At 41.3% G+C, this 12,471-nt stretch overlaps 1 protein-coding gene across 7 annotated transcripts in view; it reads right to left on the minus strand.

Moving 5' to 3' along the window:
• PRKAG2 (protein kinase AMP-activated non-catalytic subunit gamma 2) overlaps positions 1-12,471 on the minus strand; it is a 568,070-nt gene that overhangs the window by 39,927 nt on the left and 515,672 nt on the right. For all 7 annotated transcript variants that reach the window (XR_007772607.1, XM_050940419.1, XM_050940417.1 and 4 more), the window contains 2 exons: positions 4,248-4,329; positions 1,604-1,662 (listed from right to left, as the gene is read on the minus strand). Coding sequence is in view for 6 of the 7 variants with exons in the window: in XM_050940419.1 (XP_050796376.1) it covers positions 1,604-1,662; positions 4,248-4,329 (141 nt within the window). In the remaining variant the exon portion in view is untranslated. The remainder of the gene's footprint in view (positions 1-1,603; positions 1,663-4,247; positions 4,330-12,471) is intronic.

Consider the following 12,471-nt stretch of genomic DNA (forward strand, 5'->3'; position numbering starts at 1 on the left):
AACTATGGGAGCATTTCCCTCTGCTGCAGCTTTATGTTCTCCTTTCCCAAGACTTTCATCCTCCTCAACAGCACAGAGGCTGTTAGACTGAGGGTGGGACCACTGTACTGTGTTCCAGAAAGTCTCGTCTACATACATTTGTCTCCCGCTGCTCTTCTAGATCAGCTACTCTGGTCTCAAGAGCCTGTACTTGGTCTCTGAGGGCTGCAAACTGCTTGCAACAAATGACTTCACCATTTAATTTTTTTTTTTTTTAAGTGTAGGACAAGTTTTTCAAGTAATTTAATTTAAAAACAACCACCATCTAGTTTTTGCTTTTAGTTGATTCCCTCTGTAAAAAAACAAAAACAAAAAACACTCCTTAGGTTTTCCTTCCAGATGGTGGGAGATGCTGGCCATGCCCAGTTATCTACAGTGGGTGGCTTATGTATAGGTCTCAGTTTTTAGTCCTTGCACAAGGGGATCCCACCCTTTGCAGGGCTTCTTATGTCTCTGCTGAGGGGGGGATCAAAAGGAAAATAAATGTTTCAATGCACCCAAGAGTAACTTCTTCCCAGAGCCAACTCAAAGGGAAAAAGGCCAGCAATACTTTTTTACTGCAGGGCTAATTGAGTAGCAGTTTTCTAGTTCTTCTGGCTGGGTAGCTGATTTGGGCTCACTCTGTCAGGCTTACCCAGGCAGTTCACTGCACTCCCCAGAGGGTTGGAGGAGGAGATCTCCTAGATAGGGATTCCACTTATGGCTACAGGAGTTGCTACAGCTGTTTCCTGCTCAGGGTGACCTCTCCCCCTAGCTAACAGCAGTTTCCTCTTCTTTAATGCCCTCCTCCTACATGACATGATTGTCAGAGCTGGAGAGACAGGGCTAGCCCTGAACACAGAGCCTCTCAGGCACCTTCCTCATCACTGTGTGATCTATATAACTCATCACTCCCCCCAATCTCCTTTTTTTGGTCCACCTGAATAATGTTGTATGTGATTCAACATGTGCAAATCACATATTTTGAATCAAATGTACAATAAAACCCTAAACAACTATGGTCAAATATTTTTGCTAAGTACTTTTCACACTAAATCACTTTTATGTACAATCACTATTTTACACTGAGGTTTAATTAGACCTTTTATGCCTAAAATAAAAAAAGAAAAGAAAAAATATGTCTTAGTAGTAGTAGAATAGTGCCTAAAGTTCAAAACCAACCAAGATTCTGTATTTAGATCTAGCCAAGATGATGGCCCCACTGTGGCAGGCACCATTCACACAATACAGGATAGTCCATGCTGCGAAGAGTATAACTAGAAAAGACAAATTGGAAAGAAATGTTACCCACCTTTACAGATGGGAAACTGAGGTAGAGAGGGGCTAAGCAATTTGCCCAAGATTACACCAAGTCTGTGGCAGAGCTGGAAATTTAACCAAAGTCCCAGTCCAGTGCTTTGACCACAAAGCCATCCTTTCCTCTCAAAAGCACAATAAAGCATTTCTATAGCAAGTTAAGTTTCTAAAGGCTGTACAAACATTACTCAATTTTCAATGCTTTTGATTTGCATTTATGGATGCTATGGTTGTTAATAATACAATTAAAGCCTGATATGGTACTTACCATTGGAGACTTATAGTATCTATGCAGTATATTAATGAAATCTGTAATTGTTAACATTCCTGTAACAAGTGGAAAAAATATAACAGCATTTAGAAAAGACATCTTAAAATGATCGTAAGTATGTTTGTGTTTTTTAAAATATTTACTTCTAAACTGGTATAGTTCACATTGGGGACTAACTGAACACAACACTAAGAGTTTTATAAGTGGCCAATCATTTCAAAAGTGTGCATATTAAATTCTCCAACTTAGCACGGACACAATAGACTATAACAGAAAGAATAGACTCTGTATTGGTAGAAGTTGGAACCAAACCCCTGGATCTGGATATTGCAGCTGGCCCTTTTCTCTAACCGTTTTAGTCAAACGAAACCCTGAACTAGGATTGCCTCCCTCAGCCTGCATTTTGTTTTTGGATGGGGGTTAGAGGGGGAGGGGGATAAAGGGTTTCAAAATTCAGTTATGCAGTTTGGAACTCAGGTCCACCACTAGTCTCTTTTGTGAGTCAAACATTCATTTAAAAGAAAATACAAGCAGTAGGCAGATTCATAGATATTAAGACCAGAGGAGATTATGGTCAGCCAATCTGACTTCCTGTATAACACATGCCAAACAACATCACTCAATAATTGCTGCAGCAAGATCACAACTTCTGTTTGAACTATAGCATATTTTCTGGTAAGATATCCAGTTATAATTTAAAAGACAAAGTGACAGTCCATCATATCCTTAGGTATATAGAATAATGCAATATCCATCAGTAATACCAAGTTATCAAAAACAATGTTTTTTTATTTTACTGAAGTCCTACAAATTGAGCAAATATCATTCCACCTAACTGATTACTACGCCGACAGCTGAACTTCTGAAAGACATATGAACAAGTGTTCAGGGGGAAAATGTCAATTTCAAGAGGTCAACTTTAATTGACCAGAAATCTCAGATGAGCCAAAATCAAAATTCAGCATTGATCATGGCACACAGTCCTTCATAAAATTACTAGTGCTTCCCATGGCTTTGAAATATTAAGTTCTTTATAAAGTATCTTTATAATTTATTTCCATGAACCTCTCAATCTACATGTCAGGTTACACAGAAGGTATTTATAACTGTCACTATGATCCTGTTTTTCAAATGTGATATTGACATAATGCTATATTCCAAAATTAGAGAAGTGTTAAAGAAAGCTGCTATGGCTTCCAAACAGCAATATAAGGAGACAAATGCATTTCCAGTCCTCTCAGGATGAACTTAAGTTATAGCATTCCACAGTAGTTCTGTGTTTAATGCTTTTTTGCTTTGCAATCCATACAGAACACACTTTGAGATATATATGTATTCTGAACAGCTTACTAGGATATTAAAATAAGACAGTGAAATAAATTTAAAGGGAAAAAATGGATTGTGTCTTTTTATGAGGTAAAGAGACCTTTCAGGCTCTCTTTATTCACCACAAAGCAACACAAGGACGTAAAGAAACAAACTGAAATTATATGTTACCTGTAATACACATTTGGGAGTTTTATTTTATCTATAGTAGATTCTGAAGCAAATAAGTAGCTGGGCTTGACGCTACATTTTTTTCTCTACATACATCAAAGCCTTCGAGGAGATTACCACCATTTTACTGTGCAGTCACACAAGCATATTGGAAAGTGATGACAGTGAAGAAGGTAAGTAGATAAGTAGGTAAGATGGTAGACTTTATGGCTGGCCCAGCTGTATGTATAGTAAACAGTACTTCCAATTTGAAGAACATTTTCATTGGGCTAGTCAGCCTTTATGTATATTAGTTAAGACTGGAAAAGAGAATCTTAAAATGGCGAAACACTACTCCTTCAGAATGGACAACTAGCATTATTACCCAGGCTACATCTCTTGAGATGATTTACAATAACTGACAAGAAAGATTTTTAAAGGCTATTTTTTGCTGAGAATATTTATAAATTTAAAAAGTAAATGAAAGGGATTTGAAAGATGCCCTGAAAACCAGCTAGATTTTTAGGCTGGCATTTTCAGAAGAGCTTAAGGGAATTAGGTGTCCAATTTCCACTGAAGTTGGTTGGCAGTTGGGTTCCTAACTCCCTTAGGTACCTCTGAAAGTCCCTGCCTCAGTATTCTGCCTTTGAGGTCTCATGCTACACCCTCCAAGTCCCAACCCCTGGAATGGTAAACATAAGATAAAGCAACCAACCAGTTGGGGCCCCACATCTCACTGGTCAGGCTTACCTAGAATTTACAAACCCAAGTGCTCTTACAAGTTATGAGTCAGGCCCATCAAAATCATGAAATTTCAAAAAGCGTGTGTTCTGTTTTTTGAGCCCTTGTGGTTCATGTCTTCAAGTTCTTGTCTGCAACCCATGTGATCTGGAACATTACTTTTATTTTTAAATGAAATTGGAGATTCTCATGTAGCTACCTGAGTTCAGCAGCTGAAGCTCTAACGAAAAAAAAATCACCATGTTTTGAGAGACTCATGATAAAGTCACAGAAATTAGCAACACTTCAACCTTTGCTGGAGAAGTAAGAAAACTCACCACCAGATGCATTCCCAGGATATACAACACAACACAGCTAGCGTTGGCTCCTTTCTCTGCTGCAACCCCACATTAACTCCCTGCTGAAAAACACCAGCTCTCCTTACCTACAAAACTCTGTTTTTTACTCTCCCACAGCGGAGCTGCTCGAACACCATTTGCCACCAAGGCAAAGAAAGCCTTCTTTACCTGCCAGAAGAAAAAGCAACCAAACAAAACCTTATTGACATTACACCATCATAATAGAAGAAACCAACAAGGTAGTATATGTAGAATTACTAGTAAGAATGCAGTTAACCAGCGGATAGTTTAAAAAAATTTTTTAAACACAAATAATTAAATGCTGACTAAAAACAAGATTTTTATATTCTGCTGTTGTGTCTTTTACATGGCAGTCTCTGATACTTTTCCAGCTGTACCTAGTTATTTGTATATGTCCATACTTTACCTTAAATTTGCTTCTTTCATCAGTTTTATGTCACGCACTTAAGGTGACACACAAATAGACTGGACTTTTAAAAAAAACCAAAACAAAACAAAAAAACCCACATCTGTGATAATGTAAGAGAGCTCTCAGATTACCAATAATATAGTTTGACAGAGATTGTAATGTTTTTAGAAAGACTATACTAAGGTCACCTGAAAAGTAGTTAGTTGAACTTAGTAGCAACATTTGCATGTGAAAGGCAGAAACGGAACAGAAGTCCTATTTCCACTCCTGTTCCTGTCAGTTTTTGAGCTCTTGAATGATTATATAAAAGTTTCTTTTAAAAAAAACAAAAAAACCCACACCCCACTCAGCTTCATCTGATTAAGTTGTCCAACAAGTTAGTGAGTTTTGCTGCAAGATAATCATGGAGCACACATTCTCCCTCCTACTTAAAATAATCTTCTTATTTCTGTTTCAAAGTCACAGGTTATAAATGCTGTCTTTAAAATAAAAATAATCCTGTGAAATTTGTGAACACATTACATGCATCAGATGGTTGCATTTTTTAAAAAAAAAGTTATTGAATGTTAGACAAAATCCTTTATGAGTATTATCTGATAAAGACAACAGATGAGAAATTCCTCCCTCCTCAACAGAAGCATTCTTTGAGGGCAAGAAATGGTCATCCCTTCAGAGAAGGGCCAACAAAAATCAGAAGGACAGAATTTGATGAGCATTAGAAGGTGTAAAAAAAGTCCTTGTGGAGAACACAGAGCAGAGAAATCAACTCACGTACAGACACACGAAGCTGGACAAAGGGAAAATTCTGGCTTATCTGTGAATTTTCATTCAAGGACTCTACATGTCAGAGTCCTCAAAGTGGGGCATTCTCTGGAGGCAGACTAGATCTTTGTTCTGAGTCTCGGTTTAGGATCATCCCTCAGGAATAACTCTTCAGGAGGAGAGCTTCCAAAGCTGAAAAATACTAACTATACAAGAGTGCTATTCAACTCAAATCATTTGCAGCAGAGCCTTGACGTGAAATTTTGAGGCTTCCTGGAGGAACACCCTCCTTCCCCTTCAAACCACTTAACAAGTGAGCAATAGTCAGACAGACAAAACAACCCTATGCAATCCCTACATGGGCCAAATTATCTGACATGGAGTCCTAGAATGAATGTTCATAGGTAAGGCAGAATTTTTCACTTCCTCAATCCCTTCCATGTAGTGCAATGCAGAAAGCAATAAGCCATCCCCACCATCACCAGGGAGGGACAATTCAAGCATGTTCAGTAAAAGCTTTGTTATCCGGCATGTTGGATAAATGGGGAGTGCAGGTAAGTAAAAAATTCGTTAACTAAGAGGGAGGGAGTTTGGGTGAGGGCTCTGGGCTGGGGCATGGGATGGAGTGCGGACTCTGGGAGGGAGTTGGGATGCGGGAGGGGCTCAGGGCAGGGAGTTGAGGCACGGGAGGGGCTTTGTGGTGCCAGATCTGGGTGGTGCTCACCTCGGGCGGCTCCCTGAAAGTGGTGACATGTCCTTGCTGCTCCAAGGCAGAGGTGTGGCCAGGCAGCTCTGTGTGCTGCCCCTGCCCGCAGGGGCCGCCCCTGCAGCTGCCATTGGCCATGGTTCCCGATCAATGGGAGCTGCAGAGCCAGTGCTCAGGCCGGGCAACACATGGAGCCCCTGTGGCTGTCTCTCAGCCTAGGAGTAGCAGGGACATGTCACCGCTTCTGGGGAGCCACATGGAGCCAGGTAGGGAGCCTGCCAACCCCACACCAACTGGACTTTTAATGGATATCAGAAATGCTGGTTTCTAGAGCTTTCCGGTTGGTAAAGTGCCAAATAACACAGCTTTTACTCTAATATTGAAATGGAAATTAAGGACTACTGGGGCCTCCTGTTCCTTAAGGCCCTTCTCTACCAAACCTGCATCATTGGGGTTGAGGATGTTGACTCTACAGTGTTTGAGACAGTGTGGATGAAAAACCCTGTAACAGCATTGCAGACCACCTCAGCTTTAGAGAGGTCTCCTGCACTTTTAGAGGATCTAGACAGGAGACTCTCTCAATAGATTTTAAGACTTTATATTGCTCTTTTAAGAGAGGATTTGAGCAATATCCTTCACCAGTACTGGGCCAAATCCCTTGTGAGGGGCAAGAGTGATCTACCAGGGAGATTAAAGGACCATCTGCAGGCAAGTCTCCCTAAAGACAATAGACAAATTATGACCTCCTGTGGGACCCCAGGGGCTGGAAGGGGAGAGGAGATGGGCCCATCACCCAGGGAAGGTAATCTGACTCATTTCACCCAATGCTTCCTGATGCTGGGTTCAGGCTAAGGGGGTCAACTTCACTGAATGAGGAATGAGCCAGAGCCACCAGAGAGAAGTGACTCACTGGTGACTCCAAGAAGTCACAGGAGTTGGCACCTTTCATGGCAGTCAAAGCCTTGCAGGTAAAACAATTTGTGAAAAGGGGGAATGCTTTGTGGCCTTCTCAATCATCTCAACATGGATCTTGCCTATGTACTGGCCAGAAGTGGGAATTTCTTTCTGAGGGCTGCTTTGGGAGGTTGGAGAGATCTTACCTTTCCCTGAGTCTAAGGAGGCTCCAATTAAACACACACTTTCCTGCTTTCTCTGCAAGCTCTGCTCCAAAGGAGACCTGGAATCTGTCCTGTGTGCCACTTAGAGGCAGAAAATTCTGGCGACTTCTTCTTGAGAGAGTGATCCTAAACCTAGGCTCAGACCAAAGATCTGGTCTGCCCCAATTGCTATGAAGATGGGGAATGATCCTCTGTGAAGACTGTCTGACATGAAGTGGACTGAGTGATACGTTTGTTTGCTGACCAGATAAAGTTCAAGCAGCAGGACTGCAAGCTCCTACATTGTTCAAACCTATGTTTATGCTCATACAATCAATGGCCTCTGCAGAAACAGTCATACCGGGGCCAATTTATGCTAATTATAGAGGTTTGTGATATTCCTACCAACATACAACCAACTGCAAACAGATAAGCTCATTTGAAACTCTGATCACCATCAAAAGTTACCAACAGACACCAAAGTTAGTTATTATTAGTATAGGGCGAGAACAATGGTATCTTAGTTATTCATGTGCAGTAACTGTTAGCAAAATCCAACTTTTTAAAATGACTTATTTTGGTCCACTACCAGCCTGGCCCATATTTAACTGAAGGCTAAAGAGAATGACTAACTAAATGGATCCTGTCACCAATTATCCAGAAGTTCCCTCGCCTTCTCCATATTCTATTGATCCTTAAAGGTGGTTTTGTTTATATAATACCAGTCACCATAAGGATTTGTAAGTACTGTACTTAGTATACTGACCACATTCAAAAATTTAACTTCAAGATCTTGAGCAAAAGTTGGGCAAAAAAAGTTGAAGATAATTTTAGTAAAGCATCAATAACTTTAATGGGTTAGATTGTGTCTTTCAATCACAGACCATAGCAAAAGGCTGCACACAGCCGTATAACCCCATGGGATAATGCCTCTCAGAACTCCAGGGAATGCAGAGGCTGTGCATATGCTACTACACCACTATAAGGTGCAAATTGCCTGGCTGGTACAACAGGTATATATTTGCCCTTTCCCATCCTCGGGGGTATTGAGCATTCTGTACTGCTGAAGAGTGCTGGGGCTGTTATTCCATCTGGTCTGCATGCATGGCAGAAAAGTAGTGAGTAAGGGGCACCTACATCAAAGGCCAGGCAAAATCTAGCCTTAAATAACCACGTACATACCTTTTTTTTTTTTTTTAAAAACACCCCGCCCCCTCAGTAAGTGACAGCATGCTAAGTGAATGGTTCTAACAAGAAATGTAAGTAAACTGCTCACTCCAATATGGGAAAAAAATATGGGTCAATGGTAAAGAAAATGTTTATGAAGCAGAGAAATTAACAGATCAGAGTTCTCCAACAAATTTTTGCAGCAGCAAAAATCTACAGTGTTGGCATCACAAAAAAATGCTATTTTACACCACCAGAGACAAGTAAACCAACTTGTAGAACTGGAATACAGCACTATAATTCATTGAAATTTAAACCCATATATATTATATGATGTTATTCAAACTTATATCCATATTCCTTTGAAAGTATTTTGGAACTTCTCCTCAGCAGAATTGGTGACTCTGATTTAAATACTAAGGCAGAGGAAGAAACTAGTTCGCTCCCATTAATCTGCACTTACAGTTGTGAGAGGACTCACTGAAGTCTCTCTGCAAAGTAATAAACAAAGGAAAACTTTTAATGCTTACAATGCCAAAGGGCAGTGGGGGGAGAGGAGAGGAAGAATGGAGGACAAGAATTTGTTGCCAATGCCCTTTAAATTTCTGAGCCCTCACCTGGCTGTTATGCCCACATTTTCTTCTCTGCTTTGCTTGTAGCATAGCAGAAAGTGAGTTTCTTCAATTTTTACTGTTGTGCTTTGTTAATAACCTTAAGTTTAGATTAAGAAAGATGGTAACAGGGTAACAAGCCTTCTGGATGCAAGGGAAGAAAATATGATAAATCTCTACTTTAGTAAGGCTTTTGATGCTGTCTCACATGACCTCATAAGTGAACTATAGATGTATAGCCTAGATGAATTGACAACAAAGTGGATAATCACCTTGTTGGCATACCATACTCAGACAGTAGTTATCAATGGTTCACAGTCAAGGCAGAAGGGCATCTCAAGTGGGGTCCCACAGGGATCTGGTCTAGGTCTGGTTCTATTCAATATCTTCATAAATTATTCAGATAAAGAACAGAAAGTACACTTAAAGTTTGTGGATGATACCAAACTGGAAGGGGTTGTAAGCACTTTCAAGGACAGGATTAGAATTCAAAATGATCTTGACACGCCGGAGAAATGGTCTGAAACAAACATGACGAAATTCAAAAAAGACAAATGCAAAGTACACTACTTAGGAAGGAATAATATATTGCACAAATACAAAATGGGAAATGACTGCCTAGGAAGGAGTACTGCAGAAGAGGATCTGGGGGTTATAATGGATCACAAAAGTAAATAAAAGTCAACAATGTAATACTACTGCAAAATAAATACATACATACCCCGAACACCATTCTAGGGCAGTGGTTCTCAAACTTCATTGCACTGTGACTCCCTTCTAACAATATTTACTACACCACCCCACGATGGGGGAACAAAGCATGGGCCTGTCTAAGCCCCGGCTAAGCCCCAAGGGCTTCAGCCCCAGGCAGGGGATCTGTACCCAGAGGCTCAGGTTGGAGCTTGGGCTTCAGCCCCACACGCTGGAGCTTGGGTTTTGACTTTGGCCCTGAGCCCCAGCAAGTCTAAGCCAGCCCTGGTGACCCCATTAAAGTGGGGTCCCAACCCACTTTGGGGTCACAACCCAGGGTTTGAGAACTGGAGTATTGTAAACAAGATTTGAGAAGTACTTCTTCCACTCTACTCTGTGCTGGATTAGTCCTCATCTGGTGTACTGTGTCCAGTTCTGGGCACCACATTTCAGGAAAGATGATGTTGACAAATTGGAGAAAGTCCAGAGGAGAGTAACAAATATGATTAAAGGTCTAGAAAATGACTTGTGAGTAGGGCCCTACCAAATTCACAGCCAAGAAAAATGCATCACGGACCATGAAATCTGGTCTCCCTGCTGAAATCTGGTCTTTTGTGTACTTTTACCCTATACTATAGGGATTTCACCGAGGAGAGAGAGCGCGTTTCTCAAACTGGGGATCTTAACCCAAATGGAGATCACTGGGTGTGTGTGTGGGTTTTTTTTTTTTTGGCAAGGTTACTGTAGGTGGGGTTGTGGTATTGACACCCTTACTTCTGCATTGCCTACAGAGACGGGTGGTTGGAGAGCAGCAGCTGCTGGCCAGGTACCTACTTCCGAAGGCAGCACTCTGCCAGCAGCAGCACAGAAGTAAGGGTGGCAGTACCATACCATGCCACCCTTACTTCTGCGCTGTTGCTGGCGGTGGCACTGCCTTCTGAGTTGGACTCCTGGCTAGCACCCACCACTCTCCAGCCACCCAGTTCTGAAGGCAGCGCCGTCGCCAGCAACAGCGCAGAAGTAAGGGTGGGAATATCGCAATCCCCCTGCAATAACTCTGTAACCTCCCACTATTCCATTTTGGGTCAGGACCCCTACTGTTACAATACCCTGAAATTTCAGATTTAATTAACTGAAATCATGAAATTTATGATATTTTAAATTCTATGACAGTGAAGTTGACCAAAATGGACTGTGAATTTGGTAGGGTCTTAGCTATGAGGAAAGAGTGAGAAAGTTACGTTTGTTTAGTCCAGAGAGAAGATTATGGGGGAACATAATAAAACAGTCTTCAGGTACATAAAAAGTTGTTATAAAGAGGAAGGTGATAAATTGCTCTCTATGTCCACTGAGGACAGGACAAGAAGTCATTGGCTTAAATTGCAGCAAGGGAGATTTAGGTTAGACATTAGGAAAAACTTCCTAATTATAAGGGTAGCAAAGCACTGGAACAAATTACTCTCCTTTACTAGTACGCAGCCCTCCGTGGTGGTATCATTGGAGGGCTGGCCATGGAGGTGAGTCCAGGGGAAAAAGGGCAATAGTATTGGGGTTGGGGGGCAGGGGGAGAAGAGATGCAGAAATAGGGGAATAGATGGAGGAGCGCTTTCCCCCTGAGACAGGCCCTCTCCAGGGCTCTCCAATGTCACAGAATCATAGACTGGAGAGGGTATTGAGAGATCATCTAGTCAAGTTCCCTGCACTCATGGCTGGACTAAGTATTATCTAGACCATCCCTGACAGGTGTTTGTCTAACCTGCTCTTAAAACAAAAAACAAAAAACAAAAAAAACCCTCCAATGATGGAGATTCCAAAACAATTTATTCCAGTGCTTAACTATCCTGACAGGAAGTTTTTCCTAATGTGCAACCTAAACTGCCCTTGCTGCAATTTAACCCTATTCCTTCTTATCCTATCCTCAGAGGTTAATGAGAATTTTTTTCCCTCCCTCCTCCTCTTAACAATTTGCTTATTTTTTTTTTATGTACTTGTGTCAAGGTTCCTTCCCTACTCTGTACTTTAGGGTACAGATGTGGGGACCTGCATGAACACCTCTAAGCTTAACTACCAGCTTAGATCTGGTTTTGCTGCCACCACTCCCAGACCATCTCTGGAAAGTCTTGAAAGACTTCTTCACCAAGTCCCTGGTGAACACCGATCCAACCCCTTGGATCTTAACACAAGGAGAATTTAACCAACCCCCCATCCTTTCCCCCACCAAATCCTGGTGAGTCCAAATCCAATTCCCTTGGATCTTAAAGCAAGGAAAAAAATCAATCAGGTTCTTAAAAAGAAGGCTTTTAATTAAAGAAAGAAAGGTAAAAATCATCTCTGTAAAATCAACATGGAAAACAACTTTACAGGTAATCAGATTCAAAGAGCCCAGAGGAACCCCCTCTAGCCTTAAGTTCAAAGTTAAAGCAAACAGAGGTAAAATCCTCTCAGCAAAAAGGAACATTTACAAGTTGAGAAAAATTAGTTAAACCTAACATGCCTTGCCTGGCTGTTACTTACAAGTCTGAAATATGAGAGACCTGTTCAGAAAGATTTGGAGAGCATGGATTGATGTCCTGTCTCTCTTAGTCTCTAGAGCGAACCACCCCAAAAAACAAAGAACACAATCAAAAGCCTTCCCCTTACCAAGATTTGAAAGTATCTTGTCCCCTTATTGGTCCTTTGGGTCAAGTGTCAGTCAGGTTTCCTGAGCTTCTTAACCCTTTACATGCAAAAGGATTTTGGTGTCTCTGGCCAGGAGGGATTTTATAGTATTGTACACAGGAGGGCTGTTCCCTTCCCTTTATAGTTATGACAACTTGAAAACTGTTATGTTCCCCCTCAGTCTTCTCC

The sequence above is a fragment of the Gopherus flavomarginatus genome, chromosome 2 (genome assembly GCF_025201925.1).
Source record: "Gopherus flavomarginatus isolate rGopFla2 chromosome 2, rGopFla2.mat.asm, whole genome shotgun sequence".
In the NCBI taxonomy this organism is placed as follows: Eukaryota; Metazoa; Chordata; order Testudines; family Testudinidae; genus Gopherus; species Gopherus flavomarginatus.